General features: G+C 44.1%; 6 protein-coding genes across 12 annotated transcripts; 3 read left to right on the forward strand and 3 right to left on the reverse strand.

Annotated features, from left to right (window-relative positions):
* The first annotated feature begins 1,520 nt into the window (after positions 1–1,520).
* Positions 1,521–2,868, forward strand: opn1sw1 (opsin 1 (cone pigments), short-wave-sensitive 1). The gene is made up of 5 exons (XM_069724146.1): positions 1,521–1,897; positions 1,981–2,061; positions 2,130–2,295; positions 2,384–2,599; positions 2,711–2,868. Exons 1-5 carry the CDS (start codon positions 1,521–1,523, stop codon positions 2,810–2,812), a joined length of 942 nt encoding a protein of 313 aa, XP_069580247.1. The 3' UTR covers positions 2,813–2,868.
* Positions 2,869–2,972: 104 nt separating this feature from the next.
* calua (calumenin a) lies at positions 2,973–7,475 on the reverse strand. 3 transcript variants are annotated; one of them, XM_069724144.1, is made up of 7 exons: positions 7,385–7,475; positions 5,633–5,851; positions 4,638–4,831; positions 4,394–4,560; positions 4,220–4,280; positions 3,876–4,075; positions 2,973–3,789 (listed from the first exon to the last, which is right to left on the reverse strand). In XM_069724144.1, exons 2-7 carry the CDS (start codon positions 5,848–5,850, stop codon positions 3,685–3,687), a joined length of 945 nt encoding a protein of 314 aa, XP_069580245.1. In that variant the 5' UTR covers position 5,851; positions 7,385–7,475; the 3' UTR covers positions 2,973–3,684. The 3 variants fall into 3 exon arrangements, with proteins under 3 accessions (XP_069580245.1, XP_069580246.1, XP_069580244.1); XM_069724145.1 differs by having other exon boundaries at positions 7,363–7,461; XM_069724143.1 differs by lacking the exon at positions 7,385–7,475 and adding an exon at positions 7,268–7,356.
* Positions 7,476–8,234: 759 nt separating this feature from the next.
* atp6v1f (ATPase H+ transporting V1 subunit F) lies at positions 8,235–10,152 on the reverse strand. Its single transcript, XM_069724136.1, has 2 exons — positions 9,897–10,152; positions 8,235–8,652 (listed from the first exon to the last, which is right to left on the reverse strand). Exons 1-2 carry the CDS (start codon positions 10,052–10,054, stop codon positions 8,451–8,453), a joined length of 360 nt encoding a protein of 119 aa, XP_069580237.1. The 5' UTR covers positions 10,055–10,152; the 3' UTR covers positions 8,235–8,450.
* A 564-nt stretch (positions 10,153–10,716) lies between these two features.
* lamtor4 (late endosomal/lysosomal adaptor, MAPK and MTOR activator 4) lies at positions 10,717–12,067 on the forward strand. The gene is made up of 4 exons (XM_069724138.1): positions 10,717–10,807; positions 10,948–11,031; positions 11,678–11,795; positions 11,880–12,067. Exons 1-4 carry the CDS (start codon positions 10,805–10,807, stop codon positions 11,975–11,977), a joined length of 303 nt encoding a protein of 100 aa, XP_069580239.1. The 5' UTR covers positions 10,717–10,804; the 3' UTR covers positions 11,978–12,067.
* Positions 12,068–12,881: 814 nt separating this feature from the next.
* LOC138636222 (ADP-ribosylation factor 4) lies at positions 12,882–19,164 on the reverse strand. The gene is made up of 6 exons (XM_069724135.1): positions 18,939–19,164; positions 14,758–14,838; positions 14,246–14,355; positions 13,642–13,713; positions 13,361–13,486; positions 12,882–13,174 (listed from the first exon to the last, which is right to left on the reverse strand). Exons 1-6 carry the CDS (start codon positions 19,003–19,005, stop codon positions 13,088–13,090), a joined length of 543 nt encoding a protein of 180 aa, XP_069580236.1. The 5' UTR covers positions 19,006–19,164; the 3' UTR covers positions 12,882–13,087.
* A 440-nt stretch (positions 19,165–19,604) lies between these two features.
* Positions 19,605–23,491, forward strand: gcc1 (GRIP and coiled-coil domain containing 1). 5 transcript variants are annotated; one of them, XR_011312243.1, is made up of 5 exons: positions 19,605–19,764; positions 20,124–20,593; positions 20,660–21,343; positions 21,749–23,184; positions 23,224–23,491. XR_011312243.1 is itself a non-coding variant. In XM_069724128.1 (4 exons), exons 2-4 carry the CDS (start codon positions 20,219–20,221, stop codon positions 22,976–22,978), a joined length of 2,289 nt encoding a protein of 762 aa, XP_069580229.1. In that variant the 5' UTR covers positions 19,605–19,764; positions 20,124–20,218; the 3' UTR covers positions 22,979–23,491. The 5 variants fall into 5 exon arrangements, 2 of the variants coding, with proteins under 2 accessions (XP_069580229.1, XP_069580230.1); XR_011312242.1 differs by having other exon boundaries at positions 21,749–23,166; XR_011312244.1 differs by having other exon boundaries at positions 21,749–23,130.
* The last annotated feature ends 139 nt before the right edge of the window (positions 23,492–23,630 follow it).

The raw sequence follows: 23,630 nt of genomic DNA on the forward strand, positions 1-23,630 counted from the left end.
CTCTGAACTGAGGTCGTATCATACCCATGCTTCTCCAGCTCACAGCCTGGTTATGATACAGCCGCAGCTCAGCAGGTCAACTGTCAATCAATCCATCAATCAATCCATCTACCAATCAATCCATCAATCAATCAATCAATACGATCCTGGTCTTCTCAAGAGCTGCAGGAGACAAACAGACTTTTAATTTGAAGTCTAACGTTTTGCTTCCTGTTTGAAAAATATATCAACAACAACAACAAAAAATACCTTCATCTTCATCTTCATCGCTGAGTCTTCCTTGACTGGGGAGACAGAGTGATGAAGAGAAGTGCTGAAGAGGAGAAGTGATGAAGAGAAGGACGAGCAGCTCGGTTTTAAAAGGAAATGTGAGGCAGATTTACATCTTCATCATCGTGGCCTTCATCACCGTGAGCCTCTTCCTCTCAGACCAGTAGGAACCCATAGGAACCAGTGACCAGGTGTCCGGAGTGTTCCTCACTCTAATCTGGTTCGTGGCAAAGGTCGAAGGATTTGGAGGATGAAGACGATTTACCTGCTCAGGTAAATCTGAGACATTCGGACACGAAAAACAAAGGGTTTGAGAGGATGACATCATTGGCCACCTGCTGCCCTTCATCACCATCATCTTCATCACCCTCATCTACATCATCATTTTCATCACTTATACCTCATTACACAGAAATACTACAGTTTGTACTTTAAATAAAAATACTACAGTTTGTACTTTAAATAAAATACTACAGTTTGTACTTTATATTTAATCCTTTTTCTAAAACTGTAAAACATGAATAAAAACAGAATGTGATGATTGTAAATCCTGTAAACTTTCATATTTAATATAAAATAGATCAAAGTTGGCATATCAGATGTTGAAACTGAGAGATTTCATTGTTTTACATAAATATCTGCTCATTTTGAATCTGGTCAGCAACACATCTCAGGTTCATGTTTTAACAACACTCTGTAAATGTTGGGGAACTGAGGAGACCCGTTTCTGGAGTTTTGAGAGTTAAATGTGGTCCCGTCTGGCCTGATGTAGGTGGTTGCAGGTCTGGACTGCTGGCAGACATCCAATCAGAGCCCTCAGAGGTAATCAATGAGAGAGACAATTGGTTAATTCTGTAATGAATTGTTTGATTAGATGCTAATGGGGTTTAATTTAAAGGTTGACGTGATTAATGGCGTCTGATTGGTTGATTGTTTGAACAGGAACACGTTCCTCAGAGAACCACAGATGTTCTCACACGTTCTCTCTGATTCATAAATGATGTAAGAAAGGCCGGGTCATATTTCTGTTCCTCTTTGATTCACAGAGGACTCCTGGAGTGGTTGATGGGTGCGTTTCCATGCCGACCAGAGCTCTGATATGAGTTTTAAGCCGCCGTAAACAGATTAGAATGTTGACAGGATTTAGCGTCGTAGTCCTGAAAGTTTAGAAGAAGCCTCTTGTCTCCAAGTGGTTTACGAGCGTATATAAAGGGGCTGAAGAGTCGTCATGGACAACGCTCAGGGTTGCCATGGGGAAATACTTTCACCTGTACAAGAACATCTCGAAGGTGAGTCCCTTCGAGGGGCCCCAGCACTACCTGGCCCCGTTGTGGACCTTCCACCTGCAGACAATCTTCATGGATCTGGTCCTGTTCGCCGGAACGCCGCTCAACCTGGTGGTTCTGCTCGCCACACTGAAGTACAAGAAGCTGCGAATCCCTCTCAACTATATCATGGTTAACATCTCGCTGGCCAGCTTCATCTTCGTCACCTTCTCCGTCAGCCAGGTGTTCCTGGCCACCATGAAGGGCTATTTCTTCCTGGGTCACACCATGTGTGCTCTGGAGTCGGCCATGGGCTCCATCGCAGGTGAGTCCTCCTCTTCACTTCGCTTCCTCAGCAGCAGGTGGCGACGCTGAGTGACAGCGCTGAGTGACAGCAGTCTGACTCCTCTCTCCCCCTCACCCCCCTCTACCCTGTACCCACTAGTAACCACGCCCTGGGGGCGGTGCTCTTCACCTGGATGATGGGGATCGGCTGCGCCTCGCCGCCGTTCTTCGGGTGGAGCAGGTAGGTCGCTCACCTGAGTTGCAGGTCGCCGCGGTGTGACGTCCTCCGACCGGTGTGTGTCTGTGCAGGTACATCCCCGAAGGACTGGGCTGCTCCTGCAGACCCGACCGGTACACGCACAACGAGGAGTTCCACTGCACCAGCTACATGAACTTCCTGATGGTCACCTGCTTCATCGCCCCACTCACCATCGTCATCTTCTCCTACTCACAGCTGTCGGGAGCTCTGAGAGCCGTGAGTCAACCCGTCAATCAATCAATCAATCAATCAATCAATCAATCAATCAATCCCTCCCTGTTCTCAGGTGTGGTTCTGATTTCAGGTGGCGGCCCAGCAGACGGAGAAGGAGGTGTCCAGGATGATCGTGGTGATGGTCAGTTCCTTCGTCACCTGCTACGGTCCGTACGCGGTGGCTGGATTCTACTTCGCCTACTTGCCAGATGAAAACAAAGATTACCGGCTCGTCACCGTGCCAACGTTCTTCTCCAAGAGCTCCTGCGTGTACAACCCGCTGATATACGTGTTCATGAACAAACAGGTAAGGAGGAAGTGCTGGTGCTGGTTCTGGTGCTGGTTCTGGTGCTGCTCCATGACAGAGTTTCATGTGTTGGAAGGAATGAAAACATGTTTGTGATTTCTTGGTCGTCAGTTTAATGGCTGCATCATGAAGATGGTGTTTGGAAAGAAGATGGATGAATCATCTGAAGTGTCCTCAAAGACGGAGGCATCCTCAGTGTCCACGGCGTCCTGATGTCTGGACTGAAGGCCTGAAGGACATTTTTCAACTTTGTAAATAAAATCCTTTTTTTTTTTTTTAGATAGAAGCAACAAAAATCAAATAAAAATATGATGAAGAGTTTCATGACAAGTGTTCAGTGGTGTTTTACTGAAGAACTTAAAAGGACCATTCATGAAAAACCAACATGTTTATTAAGAAACAACTCGACGTACAAAATTAGAAGAAAAACTGTGAAAATGTTTTAAAGAGAACCTGTGAACATTCTAATGTTCTAAAACACTTGAGTGGAAATAAATCAGAGAAACATGAGGACAGAAAGTCTGTAATCAATAATGTGATCAGTTCAAACACGGGGAATAAAATAAATAAATTAATATCCTGTTTACTACGAGAACGTCTGTAGAACCCATCGAGAACATCTCCAGAACCCATTGAGAACATCTCTAGAACCCATCAAGAACAACTCTAGAACCCACCGAGATCTTTTCAAGAACCAATCAAGAACATCTCTAGAACCCATCGAGAACGTCCTTAGAACCCAGAGAGAATGTCTGTGGAACCCATCGAGAACGTCTCTAGGACTCTTGGAGAACGTCTATAGATCTCTTGGAGAACGTCTCTAGAACTCATGGAGAACTTCTATAGAACTCTTTGGAGAACTTCTATAGAACTGATGGAGAACGTCACTAGGACTCTTGGAGAACTTCTCTAGAACTCATGGAGAACGTCTCTAGGACTCTTGGAGAACTTCTCTAGAACTCATGGAGAACGTCTCTAGGACTCTTGGAGAACATCTCTAGAACTCATGGAGAACGTCTCTAGGACTCTTGGAGAACATCTCTAGAACTCATGGAGAATGTCTCTAGGACTCTTGGAGAACGTCTCTAGAACTCGTCGTGTCGTAGGAGCGCCTCCCCAAAGTCGGTCACCTGGCTGCCCACGAACACGTCGTATTTGTCCAGGATCTCCTTCCTGGACAGTCGTCCGTCCTGGACAGAGAGACAATAAGCTGTTAGAGAGGACGAGGAGGGACAGACGGAGACGTGATGATGAGGAGGAGGAAAATCACGTCCACCTTGTTGCTGTCCGACTCGTGCAGCAGGTGTTTGGCTTCGGCTTCGGCGTGGTCGTAGTCGGACGGGAGGATCCAGTCCAGAGTCTCGTCCTTGTCCATCTTCCCATCCTGGTTCTTGTCCCGGAACTCAGAGAACTGTTGACGTTCTGTTGCCACCCACTCCGGCTCGTCCTCCTCGCCCTCCGAGGTGTACATGTCTCCTGAGGACGAAGAGTCACGTCCACAAACATCATCAGTCTACCTTTAAATCTGAAGACACACACACACACACACACACACACACACACACACACACACACACACACACACACACACACACACACACACACACACACACACGTTACCGATGTATTCTTTCAGGTCGATGAAACCGTCTCCGTTCTTATCGATGTCCTCCATCGTCTCCTGTCAGACAGAGGACAGACTGATGAGTGTAGTCTCATCAGACATACGGGACATGGGGGACATCAGGGATATGGGGGACATGACATAAGGGACATCAGGGACATGTCTCTGACCTGCACCACGATGTCTTTCATGTGTTGGTGGTCTTCAGGATGGAGGAAGGCGGTGAACTCCTGTCTGTCAGCGATCATGTCCCCGTCGGTGTCCGCCACCCTGAAGCGTCTCTTGTCCCTCCACATCATGTGGGTGTAGTTGTACTCCGTGTCCATCTGAGGATCCTCTGAAGGGGGATAACGGGACAACGGTCAGAGACAATTCGACATGAGGGACACAGAAGAACCTCGGGCTGAGTCTTACCCAGATAACTGCCGTATGTGACGTTTTTGTACTCGTCCCAGCTGATCCGACCATCCTCGTCCACGTCGAAGTCCGTCCACTGATGGTCCACGCTGTCCAACACGTGTCTCCTCTGGGACGCCTTAATCCAAAACTTCAGCTCCTCCTCCGAAACAAAACCATCTCTGTCCCGGTCGATCTTATCTACGATGATGCTGCAGGGGGAGACAGACGGGAGACAAGACAGTTGTTTTGTTATTGTTCATAAAGGTCAAACTGTGAACCGAACTCTCAGACAAACAGGTGAGCCACACCTCCGTCACACCCCCCACAGGTGAGTCACACCCCCTACAGGTGAGCCACACCTCCGTCACACCCCCCACAGGTGAGTCACACCCCCTACAGGTGAGCCACACCTCTGTCACACCCCCCACAGGTGAGTCACAACCCCTACGGGTGAGCCACACCTCTGTCACACCCCCCACAGGTGAGTCACACCTCTGTCACACCCCCCACAGGTGAGTCACACCCCCCACAGGTGAGTCACGCCCCTACAGGTGAGTCACACCCCCACAGGTGAGCCACACCCCCCACAGGTGAACCACACCTCTGTCACACCCCCCACAGGTGAGCCACACCCCCCACAGGTGAGTCACACCCCCTACAGGTGAGCCACACCCCCTACAGGTGAACCACACGCCCTACAGGTGAGCCACACCTCTGTCACAACCCCCACAGGTGAGTCACACCCCTACAGGTGAGCCACACGCCCTACAGGTGAGCCACACCCCCTACAGGTGAGCCACACCTCTGTCACACCCCCTACAGGTGAGTCACACCCCTACAGGTGAGCCACACGCCCTACAGGTGAGCCACACCCCCTACAGGTGAGCCACACCTCTGTCACACCCCCTACAGGTGAGTCACACCCCCCACAGGTGAGTCACATCCCCTACAGGTGAACCACGCCCTACAGGTGAGGCACACCTCCACAGAAAGGTTCCTCCTGAACTCACCTGAGTCTCCGCCTACTCTCCTCCGGCGGTAGGTGTTCGAACGTTTTGGCTTTGTCTTGACCCAGAAAAGCTTCGTGGTCGTAGTCATAGTTACGCTTGTCGTCGTGTTCTCGCCGACTCAGAACGTCTTCATGATGAACTCGAGGCTTCTTCTCTGTTGGTTTACTGTCGCCGGAGACGACGCAGAGCAGGAAACACATCAGCAGGGGGCGGAGCATCCTGACAGGGACACCGGGACACTGAGACTCGGACAGTAGAAACAGTGGAACCAATAGAAACAGTAGAATCTATAGAAACAGTAGAATCAGTAGAATCCGTAGAATCCATAGAAACAGTAGAAACTAGTGAAAACAGTAGAAACTAGTGAAAACAGTACAAACTATTGGAAACAGTACAAACTATTGGAAACAGTACAAACTAGTAGAAACAAAATGAAACAGTAGAACTAGTGGAAACAGTAGAAACAAGTGGAAACAGTAGAAACTAGTGAAAACAGTAGAAACAAGTGGAAACAGTAGAAACTAGTGAAAACAGTACAAACTATTGGAAACAGTACAAACTATTGGAAACAGTACAAACTAGTAGAAACAAAATGAAACAGTAGAACTAGTGGAAACAGTAGAAACAAGTGGAAACAGTAGAACTAGTGGAAACAGTAGAAACAAGTGGAAACAGTAGAAACTAGTGAAAACAGTAGAAACAAGTGGAAACAGTAGAAACTAGTGAAAACAGTACAAACTATTTGAAACAGTACAAACTATTGGAAACAGTAGAAACAGTACAAACTAGTAGAAACAAAATGAAACAGTAGAAACAGTAGAAACTAGTGGAAACAAACAGTAGAAACTAGTGGAAACTAGTAGAAACAGTAGAAACTAGTGGAAACAGTAGAAACTAATGGAAACTAGTAGAAACAGTAGAAACAGTAGAAACTAGTGGAAACAGTAGAAACTAGTGGAAACAGTAGAAACTAATGGAAACTAGTAGAAACAGTAGAAACAGTAGAAACTAGTGGAAACAGTAGAAACTAATGGAAACTAGTAGAAACAGTATAAACTAGTGGAAACAGTAGAAACTAATGGAAACTAGTAGAAACAGTAGAAACAATAGCAACTAGTGGAAACTAGTAGAAACAGTAGAAACTAGTGGAAACAGTAGAACCTAGTGGAAACAGTATAAACTAGTGGAAACAGTAGAAACTAGTAGGAACAGTAGAAACGAGTGGAAACAGTAGAAACAGTAGAACCTAGTGGAAACAGTAGAAACTAGTGGAAACACTAGAACCTAGTGGAAACAGTAGCGACAGTAGAAACCATAGAAACTAGTAGAAACAGTAGAAACTAGTGGAAACAGCAGAAACACTAGAAACTAGTGGAAACAGTAGAAACAGTAGAAACTAGTGGAAACAGTAGAAACTCGTGGAGAAAGTAGAAACAACAGAAACTAGTGGAAACAACAGAAACTAGTGGAAACAGTAGAAACTAGTGGAAACAGTAGAAACAGTAGAAACGAGTGGAAACAGTAGAAACAGTAGAAACTAGTGGAAACAGTAGAAACGAGTGGAAACAGTAGAAACTAGTAGAAACAGTAGAAACGAGTGGAAACAGTAGAGTCCTGAAGAAACGTCTTTCTGACATTTAAGGTAAAACATCATCCGCGGCGGAAGTCGTAGGAATTTTAACTCAAACTTTTAAAACGTTTCGACTCTAAACTAACAGCTGAGCGCTCACCTGTGCGCGTGCTGCTGCTCACCTGGTTCTGCGCGTGTCCGTCTTCTCTCAAGACACCGAACATAAACGAGCTTCACACTCCGACCGTCCGTCCGGCAGCAGGCCAATCCGCTGCCGCCCGCAACACCTCTCCCGGTTTCATTGGTCCACTTCAGCACGAGCTTGAGTTTGGTCGGTGACGTCAAATAATCGGTCCCCACACTCGGTTGTCATTGGTTGCTGTCCAGGAATGGACCAATGGGAGAATGACCGGTGAGAAAAGTACACGCGCGTCCTGCCACGTCCTCAAGAAAGCACGAGAATAGTTTGAGGAAAGAAACCTATTCATACTGATCCGATCAATACTGGATCAGTACCGGACCAGTACCGGATCAATACCGTATCAGTACCGGATCAATACAGGATCAGTACCGGATCGGAGGATCAGTATCGGACCAGTACCGGATCAATACAGGATCAGTACCGGATCAATACTGGATCGGAGGATCAGTACCGGATCAATACAGGATCAAGACCGGATCAATACAGGATCAATACAGGATGAGTACCGGATCAGTACCGGATCAATACAGGATGAGTACCGGATCAATACCGGATCAGTACCGGATCAATACTGGACGAGCTGAAATAAACCTTCAAATAAACTGAAAAAAAAAACACATGTAGAAACTGTCAATACGATCACAACCAAACATTTTTACACCTTCAAATTTAGACTGATGTCACGCTTTGTTGTTATTTGTTGTTGTGTGTTATTTATTGTTGTTGGGTTATTTTTTGTTGTGTGTTAATATTTATATAAAATAAGCTCTACTACAGCATGTTGTCCTAAATGTGTACAAACAATGTTGTCAGCAATAAAATCAAAAGTCCACAATTTATAAACATTTTATTTTCCCCAGGTGGACAAAGTTTTATAAGTTAACACATCTGGAACAAACAGTGAAGTAAACAACAACAACAACAACAACACATAAATCAGGTCTAAATGAGACGCTGTCAGGACTTCCTGAAAACCAGCTGCTCGTCTCCACAGGAAGTGGAACCACATGACAAGTCAGCAGTTATCGAGTCGGGACGCCGTCCGTCTACCGGAAGTCCTCGGCGGAGAACATGCCTTTGGCCCGGCGCAGGATGGAGTCCTTGGAGGCGTCGTATGGATGCTCTTTGGACGGGATCTCCAGCACGGCCGGGATGGACTGCATGTGGCCGTCGATGGCGTGGCGGATCATCTCGGCGATGAACTGATTGATCAGGATGATGCCGATGTCGTTCCGCGCCAAGAAGCTCCTGAAGAGCGAAAGCTCGGTCAGCCACACAAAAGTCCATCCACATTTCGACCAATTTAACATCCCCACTATCTCAGGGAAATGTGCCTGTGCTTTAACAGGAAGTGATGTCACAGTGTTTGGAAGTTCAAGATACAAAACATGACTGGTGGTCTGGTGGCTTCATGGCTGCGTTTGGTAAACTGACTTTATTTATCCACCGCACCAAACTATTCAAATTTCTCTTCACTTAGTATTTGTGTTGTTGCCGGTTAATGTGGTTTTCATGAGTTCCATTTTATGAATTAACAGAAGCTGCTGGTGAATTAATGATTTTAAATGTAAATGATTAACATTCACTGGTTCATAATTCATGTTCTCAGTAGAACAGACCTTCAAACACCACACCAGACTCCACTGAAATGTTGGCCAGTTTAAGATACAGCTTAAGATGGGAAATGTGTCTTTAGTTTAACAAAGACTGGAGATAAATTAAGATTGAATTAAAAATACTGAACATTTCAGAATTCAGAAAATAACTGATGGTAGTTTTATTTCATTAATATGACGCAGTGCCTGACGCTGAAATAACGAGAAAAATGTAAATTGCTTGATCATTGAATGGAGGCTGGTGTGAAGGTCCAAGGAACAGCAAAAAGAAGAATCTGATCAACTGACAAAATTATTAGTAAATATTAACATTATTGAATGTATAGTTGTACACAGTAAATCAAGTTAATAAATTCTTGAAATGCTTTGAGTAGAGTTTGGAGGCTAAAAGAGGAACAGATTTAAATACCTCAAACAGAAACCAGTTCAAATTCTGACCAATTTAACATTTTGATGTTTGGTTTTGTTGGTTAAAATCTGCTGCAGGGCGAGAGCCCACATTCACACTGACCACCTTAAAACGAGAGATTTCTGAATGGAGTTTGGTCTTAGGTTCAGGCTTGTTTACTCCCAGGGAGGAGCTGTCAGAGATGGCAGGCCCAAACACTGCCCCAGACTCCATCCACATTTTCATCAAAATGGGATTCTGCTTGTTTTTGAACAACAGTGAACTCGAATATTCACAGGCTCAATAATCGGTGGTATTTGGTTCATATCGTCTGCTGTTTGGATTAATTTGAGTCTGATCTGACCGTTGATGTTTGAGGATTACTAACGTCTTCAGTCCGTGAATAAAGGAGTAAATGCCGCGCTAAACGGGCTGATTTTTACACGGAGTCTGGTGCAGAAAAAAACCGTGTTTGTGATCGCTCTTACTTGAAGGTTTCCTCGATCTCCGTGATGCTCGTGTCTTTCTCCACAACCAGGAAATTCGGTTTCCGGTTCTTGTTGAGCTCACCGATCCCGCCAAGCAGGAATCCGGTGCACGTGTCCTCATCACCGATAACGGCGATCAGTTTCCCGCGGCCAGCCATCACGGAGCTACTGGTGTCCGGATTTAACGGAGAGACGGTGAAAAGGATTCAGCTTTGCCCGGAGAGCTTCTGCAGGTCATGTGAGGAGTTCAGCTGACCGGCACTTCCGGTTTAGTCCTGCGGGTCACAGGAAGCATTTATTTATTCATTTGTCGCCATTTTCTTTAATAAAATGAAAAAAAAAATGTTTTGTTCATTTCCATAATGTTTTTGTTTTGTGTCTTTGAGTTGTTGATTTTAATGTTAACCAAATTGAAAAGGACGACGGTGTTTCTGCACCAAACTCTGTTCAAAAATTAGCCACTTTAACACCTCAGTGTCCGTTTTGTTCAGTGAGTGAAGATGCTTTTATTCACAGGAGAATAAAGATCAAGTCGGAATGAAATTCGTCCAGAAAGCAGCCGATATGAACCAAATAATAAAAAACCTTTAATGGATCTTTGAAATGTTGCATTCACGGTAATCCAGCAACAACTCGGAGTTGTGTTGGTGAACATGTTGGAGTCCAGTGGCGCCCAGCGACGAGGACAAACTCAACCTCAAACCAAACTCCATTCAGGAATCTGGCGTTTTAGGAGGTTTAATCTCGAAACATTTTCGGTCAACAAAGATGAAACGTTCAGACACATCCGGAATAATTCATTTAACTTTTTTTCTGACAGCACGTGAAGGCCTCAGCAGTCACGTGAAACTCTCTCATAAAGACGGAAATGGTGCAGCGCTACAGTTTGTAGAAACATCAGAAGAAGAATGGTGAGTTTAAAGTTTTCTCTTTGACCGGTTTTATAAATCTTTATGAACCGTGTGACGTTCATGGCGCTCGGACGTCACAGTTTGTAGTTTACTGACGCCGGTTAGCCGTTAGCTTCAGCTGATGCTGTCAGTGTTTGCAGACGACAGCTGCGCTGACTGCGGGTCTGGAGCGGATCCCGGATCAGCTCGGATACCTGGTCATCAGCGAGGACGGGGTTCTGGCCGTGAGTGTCACCAAACCCAATTCACATTTCTGTCAATTTAACATCCCGTTGATGCTGCTAAATGGTCTGTGATTATTACAACAGTCGGGACATGCTGTGTTGCAGCAGGAGCTACTGGGTTTATTCCGCTTTGGTTATGAGCCGTTTACATATTCAAGTCTGGGTCATCCCGGGTCAGTCAAATATTTTCAGTCAAATTGCACAAGAAAGTAACAGACAAGGAAACGTTAAATTGCTTCATTTTTTTTAATAGAGTTTGGCGTTTATTTCGACATTTTTGTTGGTAGCAAACATTGATTTTCTGTTTGGTTTACTTCGTTATTATTGAAATCTTGATTTAAACCCAGCGTGGAATTAAAAGCCTCGAGTTGTGAACGTAGTTTGGTCACTGGATCAAACGGAAACACTAGACTCCAGATTTCTGAGTATTTCTGAATTGTTTACAAAACCTCAGTCGACATCTTCAAAGAATGAACGGACATGTAAAAACGGTTCGTTTTAGAATGAACCCTGGTGGGTTCCTCAGTCTGTCTTTACACGATAGTCGAACACCAACCGAAACTAAATTACTGATTGTCAGCCACGACCAAAACCTGAAAATCAGATGGATCCTGACGAATTGCTGCTCTGACCTTTGACCTTTCAGTCTGCAGGTGAGCTGGAGAACGACGAACACACAGCAGGTGTGATGATGCAGATGGTTCGAACAGCGAGTCGCTTCCGATTACCTGGATCAGTGGAGCCCCCCTTCAAACGCATGTCAGGTAAGTCTGAAGGGCCCCCGGGAGGGCGCCGGGCCCCCGCCCCCCCTCACCCCCCCTCACCTGTGCTGTGCTTTGTGTCTGCAGTGATCCTGGAGGACTTCGTCTACACGGTGACGGTTTCAGGTCAGAAGGTGTTTGTGGTCAAACGTCAACACAACCAGCAGGAACCAATCAGCGTCTAAGGCTGGAGGTCAGAGGTCAGGTGGTCTGAGGAGCAGCTGTGATGATTGTTAGTTTGTACGTTTGTTAAATAAAACGATTTGAAACAATCAGCTGATCAATGTTTCACATTTCATCATCAATGACATCACTGGTTGATAAACCGCAGTCTGTCTGCATGCAGGTGGACCGGGACCTGGTCTAATCCTGGGTCCAATTACAGTAAATGTTTCTTTCAAAATAAAAGTGGTCTTATTGTGGCGGTCCAGCTCACCTGTCAGAAGACGTTTCACATCTTTTTTGCCACTCAAAAAAATGACCTTCAAGTTCTGCGATTCTGGTTTAGGTGAATATATTTTGAAACAATGAATTTTATCACCATGACAACAAAAACATTTTTAATCGTTCCTGCAACGTTCGTTCAGTGAAATGACCAGAAAAAAAAAAAAGTTAAAAGGGTTTGTCCATGACTGAGACTGACTACAGCTGACGACGTGATTGGTCCTGCAGAGTCTAAACAGAAGTGAGTGACAGGTGGGCGGAGCCAGGCCATCAAAACACTTCAAATAAACCCAAAACATCTGAGAAGAAAAAAAACAATCTTTATTGCATCATCATTGTCTCTCCGTTTCTTCTTCACATTAATAAGGAATGACGAGGCCGTCAGGTTCAGCTCTGGAATGACTCATCACATGACCAGGTAACTGTCACCTGTCGTAAACCCCGCCCCCTGAACCCGAGGTAACTGTCACCTGTCGTAAGCCCCGCACCATGACCCCCAGGTAACAGTCACCTGTCTTAAGCCCGCCCCCGACCCTCAGGTAACTGTCACCTGCGTTAAGCCCCGCCCCTCCTCTTCCACAACATCCTGTCACATGATTCGGAGTTAAAACATGCAGCTTAAAAGAAAAACAAAACACAGATCTAACAAACACCTGCAGGAAGAACAGAAGAAGAGGATGATGGGAAATCAAGGTGAGTTCAGAGTCCATGACATCACTTCCTCCTACAGACACACATTTATAATTTAAAAAACAAGAAAAACAGTCCTGTGAAATGCTCCTCCTCGGTTTGTACATGATGACATCAGTCGATGATATCATTCTGCTGCTTCCTCCTTCCTGTCAGGTGGTCTAGCGTTTTGACAGCTCATTGGACAGCCAATCCAGCCCCTCGTACAGACCGGTACCCTGAGTGGCACAGGTGGCCTGGACATGCCACTGAAACCAACAACACAGCAGGTTAGGGGCGGGGCCAAACGATCACCTGACCACACATTCATCACAACCTTCAGAACCTCCAGGTGAGCTTCTGTCACCTGTTGGGTATGGTTGAATGTGGGCGGTGCTTGAGACAGGGATCTATGACTGGAACACAGAGAACCCCCCCCCCCCCCCGTCTCTTACAGTTCTGCTGCGCAGGCTGTGCAGACCCAGCTTGTCGGTGAGTTCACTGACTCCCATGGCGTTGGGAAGATCCTGTTTGTTGGCGAACACCAGAAGGACTGCTTCCTTTAGCTCGTCCTCCTGGATCTGCAGAGAGTCACATGACCGATGATGTCACTGACAATGACTTCTGACCAACGAGACAGTTTTATCCAAGCAGAGGCAGAGTGGGCGGGGCAACAGTGAACAGGTGGTGTTGATGAGGTAATGCTGGTGATCACTTATCAACAACCGAGACTCACCATCTTGGAAAGCTCCTCCGCTGACTCAGCGACTCTCTCTCTGTCGTTACTGTCCACCACGAAGATCAGACCCTGCACAGATCAATACATCAATACCATCAATACCATCAATACAATCAATACATCAATACCATCAATACAATCAATACCATCAATACCATCAATACAATCAATACCATCAATACATCAATACCATCAATACCATCAATACCATCAATACATCAATACCATCAATACAATCAATACCATCAATACCATCAATACAATCAATACCATCAATACATCAATACCATCAATACCATCAATACATCAATACCATCAATACCATCAATACAATCAATACCATCAATACCATCAATACAATCAATACCATCAATACATCAATACCATCAATACCATCAATACCATCAATACATCAATACCATCAATACATCAATACCATCAATACCATCAATACATCAATACCATCAATACATCAACACCATCAATCCAGTACCTGTGTGTTCTGGTTCTGGGTCGGTACCTGCGTGTTCTGGTTCTGGGTCCGTACCTGTGTGTTCTGGTTCTGGGTCGGTACCTGCGTGTTCTGGTTCTGGGTCCGTACCTGTGTGTTCTGGAAGTAGTGTCTCCACAGAGGTCGGATCTTGTCCTGGCCGCCGACGTCCCAGACAGTGAAGCAGATGTTCTTGTACTCCACCGTCTCCACGTTGAAACCTGGAACACAAACACGTTTCAGTCGGAACCACAAACTGGATCAAAAACAGAACCACACTTTCAGGCAGAAGTGTCTTCAGCTGCAATACCAGCGAGTGCCACTAGAGGTCGGCTCCAAAAAGCCTCCGGCTCCATAGACTCCCATTCAACTTCTCTCATCAAATCCAAAGTGAATAAAATGTGTCCATCAGTTATCTCGGTGTTGTTAGCTAAAGTCACTCCTTCTTCTTAGTTTTCTGGAGGTCCATCTGAAAATAATCCCTCATTCATTAGAAAAGAAGATTCAAGAAGACCTGTTTTTCAAGCTATCGGTAAGCTCCTCCCCCAGGTCGTCCAAATATGGTGACTTCCTGCTCTAAACTAGATTCCCTCAGAATGGTTTCACGTCATCAGAGTATTTACCGATCGTTGGGATGGTGGTGACGATCTCTCCGAGCTTCAGTTTGTACAGAATCGTTGTTTTTCCAGCCGCGTCCAAACCGACTGAAACAAACAGGAAACACACAAAGAAATTAAACACAATAAACTGGATTTAAACACAATAAACTGGATTTAAACTCAAACTCAATAAACTGGATTTAAGCACAATCAACTGGATTTAAACTCAATGAACTGGATTTAAACTCAAACTCAATAAACTGGATTTAAACTCAATAAACTGGATTTAAACTCAAACTCAATAAACTGGATTTAAACTCAAACTCAATGAACTGGATTTAAACTCAAACTCAATAAACTGGATTTAAACTCAAACTCAATGAACTGGATTTAAACTCAATAAACTAGATTTCAACTCAAACTCAATAAACTGGATTTAAACTCAATAAACTGGATTTAAACTCAAACTCAATAAACTGGATTTAAACTCAATAAACTGGATCTAAACTGAAACTCAATAAACTGGATTTAAACTCATTAAACTGGATTTAAACTCAAACTCAATAAACTGGATTTAAACTCAATAAACTAGATTTAAACTCAAACTCAATAAACTAGATTTTAACTCAAACTCAATAAACTGGATTTAAACTGGATTTAAACTCAAACTCAATAAACTGGATTTAAACTCAATAAACTAGATTTAAACTCAAAACTGGATTTCAACTCAATAAACTAGATTTAAACTCAAACTCAATAAACTAGATTTAAACTCAAACTCAATAAAGTGGATTTAAATACAATTAACTGGATTTAAACTCAATAAACTAGATTTAAACTCAAACTCAATAAAGTGGATTTAAACTCAATAAACTGGATTTAAACTCAAACTCAATAAACTGGATTTAAACTGGATTTAAACTCAAACTCAATAAACTGGATTTAAACTCAATAAACTAGATTTAAACTCAAACTCAATAAACTAGATTTAAACTCAAACTCAATAAAGTGGATTTAAATACAATTAACTGGATTTAAACTCAATAAACTAGATTTAAACTCAAACTCAATAAAGTGGATTTAAACTCAATAAACTGGATTTAAACTCAAACTCAATAAACTGGATTTAAACTCAAACTCAATGAACTGGATTTAAACTCAATAAACTAGATTTCAACTCAAACTCAATAAACTGGATTTAAACTCAATAAACTGGATTTAAACTCAAACTCAATAAACTGGATTTAAACTCAATAAACTGGATCTAAACTCAATAAACTGGATCTAAACTGAAACTCAATAAACTGGATTTAAACTCATTAAACTGGAATAAACTGGATTTAAACTCAATAAACTAGATTTAAACTCAAACTCAATAAACTGGATCAAACTCAATAAACTGGATTTAAACAATAAAAGATTTAAACTCAAACTCAATAAACTGGATTTAAATAAACTCAATAAAGTGGATTTAAACTCAATAAACTAGATTTAAACTCAAACTCAATAAACTAGATTTAAACTCAAACTCAATAAAGTGGATTTAAATACAATTAACTGGATTTAAACTCAATAAACTAGATTTAAACTCAAACTCAATAAAGTGGATTTAAACTCAATAAACTGGATTTAAACTCAAACTCAATAAACTGGATTTTAACTCAAACTCAATAAACTGGATTTAAACTCAATAAACTGGATTTAAACTCAATAAACTAACTCAATAAACTGGATTCAAAAACAAACTTAAATCAATAAACTAGATTTAAACTCAAACTCAATAAACTGGATTTAAACTCAATAAACTAGATTTAAACTCAAACTCAATAAACTAGATTTAAACTCAAACTCAATAAAGTGGATTTAAACTCAATAAAGTGGATTTAAATACAATTAACTGGATTTAAACTCAATAAACTAGATTTAAACTCAATAAAGTGGATTTAAACTCAATAAAGTGGATTTAAACTCAAACTCAATAAACTGGATTTCAACTCAAACTCAATAAACTGGATTTAAACTCATTAAACTGGATCTAAAATCAAACTCAATAAACTAGATTTAAACTCAAACTCAATAAACTAGATTTTTAACTCAAACTCAATAAACTGGATTTAAACTCATTAAACTGGATTTAAACTCAAACTCAATAAACTAGATTTAAACTCAAACTCAATAAAGTGGATTTAAACTCAATAAAGTGGATTTAAATACAATTAACTGGATTTAAACTCAATAAACTAGATTTAAACTCAATAAAGTGGATTTAAACTCAATAAAGTGGATTTAAACTCAAACTCAATAAACTGGATTTCAACTCAAACTCAATAAACTGGATTTAAACTCATTAAACTGGATCTAAAATCAAACTCAATAAACTAGATTTAAACTCAAACTCAATAAACTAGATTTTTAACTCAAACTCAATAAACTGGATTTAAACTCAATAAACTGGATCTAAACTCAATAAACTGGATCTAAACTGAAACTCAATAAACTGGATTTAAACTCATTAAACTGGATTTAAACTCAAACTCAATAAACTGGATTTAAACTCAATAAACTAGATTTAAACTCAAACTCAATAAAGTAGATTTTAACTCAAACTCAATAAACTGGATTTAAACTCAATAAACTAGATTTAAACTCAAACTCAATAAAGTGGATTTAAACTCAATAAAGTGGATTTAAATACAATTAACTGGATTTAAACTCAATAAACTAGATTTAAACTCAAACTCAATAAAGTGGATTTAAACTCAATAAACTGGATTTAAACTCAAACTCAATAAACTAGATTTTAACTCAAACTCAATAAACTGGATTTAAACTCAATAAAGTGGATTTAAGCTCAATAAACTAGATTTTAACTCAAACTCAATAAACTGGATTTAAACTCAATAAACTAGATTTAAACTCAAACTCAATAAAGTGGATTCAAACTCAATAAACTGGATTTAAACTCAATAAACTAGATTTGAACTCACTCAATAAAGTGGATTTAAACTCAATAAAGTAGATTTAAATACAATAAACTGGATTTAAACTCAGTAAAGTGGATTTAAATACAATAAAGTGGATTTAAACTCAATAAACTAGATTTAAACTCAAACTCAATAAACTGGATTTAAACTCAATAAACTGGATTTAAATACAATAAACTTGATTTAAACTCAATAAAGTGGATTTAAATACAATAAACTGGATTTAAACTCAATGAACTAGATTTCAACTCAATAAACTAGATTTAAACTCAAACTCAATAAACTGGATTTAAACTCAATAAACTGGATTTAAACTCAATAAACTAGATTTTAACTCACTCAATAAAGTGGATTTAAACTCAATAAAGTGGATTTAAATACAATAAACTGGTTTTAAACTCAATAAAGTGGATTTAAATACAATAAACTGGATTTAAACTCAATAAAGTAGAGTTAAACTCAATAAAGTGGATTTAAATACAATAAACTGGATTTAAACTCAATAAACTAGATTTAAACTCAATAAAGTGGATTTAAATACAATAAACTGGATTTAAACTCAATAAACTGGATTTAAACTCAATAAACTGGATTTAAACTCAATAAACTAGTTTTTTGAACTCAATAAAGTGGATTTAAATACAATAAACTGGATTTAAACTCAATAAAGTGGATTTAAACTCAATAAAGTGGATTTAAACTCAAACTCAATAAAGTGGATTTAAACTCAATAAAGTGGATTTAAACTCAATAAAGTGGATTTAAACTCAATAAACTGGTTTTGAACTCAATAAAGTGGATTTAAATACAACAAACTGGAAGAAGCTTCAGCTTTACTTGGACTTTAACAGAAGGTTCCTTTTATACAGTTTATATTTTATTTTAAACAAAGTTTTACTTAATTTAAACAAACAGTTTTATTTTATTTGAACAAAGTTTTATTTTTATTTGAACAAAGTTTTATTGTGTTTAAACCGTCTAAACAGACTCCTTCCGTTAGCTCCGAGCGTTAGTATCCGGTGGCTAGCTCCGTTAGCCTCTATGTCTTGTAAATTCTGTAAAATGTGGAGCTAAACTTTTACAAACCGAGACTTTAGGACCGAGACTAGAGTCCAGGGAGTCGGTCTGAATGTAATAGTCGGAGTGCAGAGCGCGTTTTGAGCCGGTGACCGGCGGCCGGCCGGTTAGCTCGGGGCTCGTTAGCCGAGCTCCGGTGCTCACCCATCAGTATCCTCATCTGCTTCTTCCCGAAGAACTTGGAGAACAGAGACGAGATCGTCAGACCCATGTTTCAGACTAACGGTCCCGGTTCGGCGGCGGGAGGACTAGAACCTGACGGGGCAGAACGTCAGCCGGTGGGTCCGGGAGCAGCTGCGGATTGGAGCCGGAGAGCGAGCGGAGAACGGCGGACTGAGGGTGCAGCTCCGCCTCGGTGCCACGTCCAGGCCAACGCGGAATAAATGACGTCACTACTTTGAAAAAACTTTATTAAAAGCCAACACGGATGCTGCATTCAAGGTCTACCGGAAAGACAGATGTTTTTAGTGTGGCACCAACATGTAAAGTGTATTGTGTGGGGGTAAGCGGGTCTGATCGTCTCACCGTCAGTGTGGTGAAAAACAATACATCTTGTTTTTATAATAATAATAATATAAATAATAAATGTATCAACAGGTTTCTTGTCTTTATTATTAGTTTTCAGAAACAACAGTAAAAATAAAAACCATGCGACTAATACAATGTTTGTTCCTCTCGTATTGTTTGTTTGTTGTCTCTACTTAAACTACTTTTCAATTATTTGATGAATTATTTGTCAGTAAAGGAGACTAATCAAATATAATTTTGTATTTTCCCTGACATCTTGGAACGCAGCATTAACTTCCCGCCTCCTCCTGCTCGTCCAGTTCCGGTTCGATCCAACATGGCGGCTGTTGACAGGTGAAAGTGTTCGCAAGGTTTTTGAGGACCGGTTCGACACCGAGCGGGTTCAGATGAATTCTGGTGTTGGATTGAAATCTGCAGTTTGTGTGACGCCGTTGATGACCAGGTAAGAACCGGACCGAACCGGATCAATAACGGAGATGCTCGATCAGAAGTTCGAGCTGCTTCAGACCGTAAAAACATTTTTAACACGTTTAAATGTGACGGAACCTGAACGGATCAATAAGTTCTGATCGCATCTTCACATTCATGATTAATTACTGGACCTATGAGGTCTGTTTGTTTCTGATTGATTGATTAATCATCAATTCATCCTTTAGACGCTCTGTCAATAAATCAATAAACTGATCATATTTAAAGTTACTTCATATTTTATATCAATAAATAGCAGAATAGTTGCTCTGATCGGTTCTGGATCTTAATTATTGATCCTTCAGTGGTTTGATGAAGTCTGTTTCCTTTCAGAACCTCACAAACCCAGTCTGAGTCCAGCTTGAGGATGAACCGATTCTGATCCGACTCAGGTGGACCCAGGTGGACTCAGGTGGACCAGAGGAGTCATGGAGAAGTTTGGGATGAGTTTTGGAAGCGGGCCCGGCAGGAAGGACCTGCTGGACACCATCGAGTCCCAGAAGAAGCAGCTGGTCCAGTACCAGACTCGATTCAAGGACGTGGTCCGGGCCTACAAGAGTCTGCTGAAGGAGAAGGAGGCTCTGGAGTCCAGTCTGAAGGTTCTGACGGTGACCCAGGACCTGGACCTGAACCCGCAGAGACGGGAGACCGCCGGCGCCGCGCTGGACCTCCCAGAGGACGGCTGCTCGCTGCACAGCGAGGACAGCTTGGACACGGTGCCGTCTGTGGACACGCCCACCGAGACCAGCAGGGGGGACCAGAGCGAGGAGGACCAGGGAGAACCGGGTCGGTCCGGTTCCACGGTACGTTGACACGTCATCGAGCTCACGGTTTCGTTGCGCCGGTCGTTAACATTGTTCGTTCTGCAGACGGCGAGGACTGAGACTGGCGCCGGAGGCTCCGAGAGCAGCAGCTCGGGGGCGGAGCAGCAGCAGGCCACGCCCTCTCCCAGCTTGGAGGCGGACCGCCGAGTCACCCAGCTGAAGAGCCAACTGAGCACGCTCACCAGCGCGCTGGCCACGGTGACTCAGGAGAAGTCCCGGATGGAGGCGAGCTTCCAAGCCGACAAACGGCAGCTGAAACTGGAGGTGGAGGAGCTGCAGGACCGGCTGGTTGCTGTGACGATGCAGCAGGAGGCGGAGCTCCACGCTCTGCAACAGCAGTTGGCCGAGAGTCGCGCCCGCATAATCACTCAGCAGCATGAGCGGGAGCAGGAGCAGGGAGACCACGTCCAGCAGCTGCGCGAGCTGCAGAGGATCTTGCAGCAGGAGAGAGACATGCGACAGGACGCCGAGCTGCGCCTGCACGACGCCAGCTCCGCCCTCCTCGTGACATCACAGGCCGTAGACCGGGGGGCGGAGTCTGTGGCTCACCTCAACCAGGTGAGGGAGGAGAGAGATGAGCTGAGGAGGAGGCTGCAGGCCACAGAGGAGGACCAGAAGAAACCGGATCCCAGAGTGGACGAGCTGCAGCGGGACCTGAAGGAACTGAAGAACCACTTCCAGAACCAGATCCACATCGAGACCAGGAAGGTGAGACCAGAACCAGTACAGGTGAGCTGCAGGTGTTCAGGTGAGCTGCAGGTGTTCAGGTGAGCTGCAGGTGTTCAGGTGAGCTGCCGGTGTTCAGGTGTGTGTTCAGGTGTGTGTTCAGGTGTGTGTTCTGTGTGTGTTCAGGTGTGTGTTCAGGTGTGTGTTCTGTGTGCAGGTGTGTGTTCTGTGTGTGTTCAGGTGTGTGTTCAGGTGTGTGTTCTGTGTGCAGGTGTGTGTTCTGTGTGTGTTCAGGTGTGTGTTCTGTGTGTGTTCAGGTGTGTGTTCAGGTGTGTGTTCAGGTGTGTGTTCTGTGTGCAGGTGTGTGTTCTGTGTGTGTTCAGGTGTGTGTTCAGGTGTGTGTTCTGTGTGCAGGTGTGTGTTCTGTGTGTGTTCAGGTGTGTGTTCAGGTGTGTGTTCTGTGTGCAGGTGTGTGAGGCGGAGCAACGCGCCCGTGAGCGTGCTCAGGCCGCTGAGGTTCGTGTCTCCGGTCTGGAGCAGCGGGTGTCGGAGCTGTCGGAGCTGCTGGGTTCCTGCGAGAAGGCGCGTCAGCGAGACCATCAGACGGCTCAGAGGCTGCGAGACCGAATCCACCAGCTGGACACGGAGAACAAGACGCTGACCGTCGCCGCCTGCGGCCGCGCGACCTCTGACCTCAGCCCGGACGAGGCTCTGGACGTCGGCGTGCTGAAGGAGAAGCTGCAGAAGGTGAAGAAGCTATTGCTGCTGGCGGCTCAGAGGAACCCAGACCAGAACATCCAGGACCTGGCGGAGGCGGAGCTAAGCGGGGGCAAAGTCTCCGCCCACCAGCAGGAGCTGCGGCAGCTGAAGGACGAGTTCGAGCGCTACAAGCTGCGCGCGCAGGTGGTGCTGAAGAACAAGAACGCCAAAGATGGCTGCCAGGCCAAGGAGCTGGAGGAGGTCCGCGACCAGCTGGCCGAGCTGCGAGAGAAGTACATCAACCTGCGCATCCAGAGCGACGAGGCCGACGCCCGTCAGCGCCACCAGCTGGAGGAGCGGCAGCAGCAGGCGGCGGCGCTGCAGCAGGTCCACAGACAGGAAGCGGAGCGGACGGAGGCGCTGCACCGCGATGAGCTGCTGCGCCTGGAGGCAGAGCTTCACAAGCAGAGAGAGAGGACCATGGCGCTGCTGGACGATAAGGACCGCGAGCTGGAGCGGCTACGGGCCGCCGCGCACGGCCACAAAGTCGACGGTACGGCTAGCGACGCCCAGGAGGCGGGCCCCGAGAGCGAGGGCGACATCATCAGCCAGGCCCTGCGGCAAGCCACGCCCACTGAATCCACGCTGCTACTGTACGCCGAGCAGCTGGCGCGCCGCGAGGTGGAGGTGGGCGGTCTGCGGCGGCAGAAGAACCGGCTGGAGGAGGACGTCCACCAGCTGCAGGCCCGGCTGGTCGCCGACGGAGACCGGCACGACGAGGAGGCGGCGGCGCTGCGGGGACGTCTCGACAAACTGGTCCGGGACCAGAGCCGAGAGGGCGCCAACATGGAGTACCTGAAGAACGTCATCTACAGGTTCCTCACGCTGCAGGACGCCAGCGGCCGGCTGCAGACGCTCAGCGCCGTCCTCACCATCCTCCACTTCAGCGCCCAGGAGAAACACGATGTCATGAGGCGGCAGAACACCTGGTGGAGGTAGAACACCTGGTGGAGGAGGAACAGGTGGTGGAGGAGGAACACCTAATGTAGGTGGAACAGGTGGTGGAGGAGGAACACCTGGTGGAGGAGGAACAGGTGGTGGAGGAGGAACACCTGGTGGAGAAAGAACACCTGGTGGAGGAGGAACACCTGGTGGAGGAGGAACAGGTGGTGGAGGAGGAACACCTGGTGGACGAGGAACAGGTGGTGGAGGAGGAACACCTGGTGGAGAAAGAACACCTGAAGAAGAACAGTACCTGGATGTGAGGACTAGTTTCGAGTTTGCTGATGTGACCTTTGAACTTTGTGTTGGCTGAACTCAGAATCACTGTGAGACTTTAACAACTTCTTCAGATCTTTAACATGTTTATTTTTTAAATTAAAATATTTTCTGGTTCTTTTTTTCTTCGTAACAATCCGACAAGACGATTAATCAATGATTATTGATTATTGGAGCTGCAGTCAGCTGTGATTGTAACGATTCATCATCATTAATAAAACAGACTTTACAGAACCGTTTCACTTCTTTATTAAATAAAGGGGCCCAGATTTAAACGTTAGATTCAAACGCGACATTTAAATCCAATATTAGAAACAAAAAGCTGAAAGAACATAAAAAATAAAATGAACTCAATATTTGAAAAGGAAGTTGA

This window comes from Brachyistius frenatus, unplaced genomic scaffold, assembly GCF_029030835.1.
Source record: "Brachyistius frenatus isolate BFR_SWC_R1_liver_20210118 unplaced genomic scaffold, ASM2903083v1 Contig_362, whole genome shotgun sequence".
NCBI classification, from domain to species: Eukaryota; Metazoa; Chordata; class Actinopteri; family Embiotocidae; genus Brachyistius; species Brachyistius frenatus.

Bases quoted from the DNA above. Each gene is read 5' to 3' on its own strand.
- opn1sw1 (XM_069724146.1), top strand. From the start codon at position 1,521: ATGGGGAAATACTTTCACCTGTACAAGAACATCTCGAAGGTGAGTCCC. The intron at 2,296-2,383 runs GTGAGTCAACCC...TTCTGATTTCAG, and splicing joins TGTCGGGAGCTCTGAGAGCC to GTGGCGGCCCAGCAGACGGA. The intron at 2,600-2,710 runs GTAAGGAGGAAG...CTTGGTCGTCAG, and splicing joins ACGTGTTCATGAACAAACAG to TTTAATGGCTGCATCATGAA.
- LOC138636222 (XM_069724135.1), bottom strand. From the start codon at position 19,005: ATGGGTCTGACGATCTCGTCTCTGTTCTCCAAGTTCTTCGGGAAGAAG. The intron at 14,839-18,938 runs GTGAGCACCGGA...TGTTTGTTTCAG, and splicing joins GCAGATGAGGATACTGATGG to TCGGTTTGGACGCGGCTGGA. The intron at 13,487-13,641 runs GTGAGTCTCGGT...GACTCTCTGCAG, and splicing joins CGGAGGAGCTTTCCAAGATG to ATCCAGGAGGACGAGCTAAA.
- lamtor4 (XM_069724138.1), top strand. The intron at 11,032-11,677 runs GTGAGTGTCACC...TTGACCTTTCAG, and splicing joins GCGAGGACGGGGTTCTGGCC to TCTGCAGGTGAGCTGGAGAA. The intron at 11,796-11,879 runs GTAAGTCTGAAG...TTGTGTCTGCAG, and splicing joins CCCCTTCAAACGCATGTCAG to TGATCCTGGAGGACTTCGTC.
- calua (XM_069724143.1), bottom strand. The intron at 4,832-5,632 runs GTGAGTTCAGGA...CTCCCCCTGCAG, and splicing joins GAGAGTAGGCGGAGACTCAG to CATCATCGTAGATAAGATCG. The intron at 4,076-4,219 runs GTAACGTGTGTG...CTTCGTCCTCAG, and splicing joins CGACCTGAAAGAATACATCG to GAGACATGTACACCTCGGAG.
- atp6v1f (XM_069724136.1), bottom strand. From the start codon at position 10,054: ATGGCTGGCCGCGGGAAACTGATCGCCGTTATCGGTGATGAGGACACG. The intron at 8,653-9,896 runs GTAAGAGCGATC...TTCGCTCTTCAG, and splicing joins GAGATCGAGGAAACCTTCAA to GAGCTTCTTGGCGCGGAACG.
- gcc1 (XM_069724128.1), top strand. From the start codon at position 20,219: ATGGAGAAGTTTGGGATGAGTTTTGGAAGCGGGCCCGGCAGGAAGGAC. The intron at 20,594-20,659 runs GTACGTTGACAC...TTCGTTCTGCAG, and splicing joins CGGGTCGGTCCGGTTCCACG to ACGGCGAGGACTGAGACTGG. The intron at 21,344-21,748 runs GTGAGCTGCAGG...TTCTGTGTGCAG, and splicing joins TGAGACCAGAACCAGTACAG to GTGTGTGAGGCGGAGCAACG.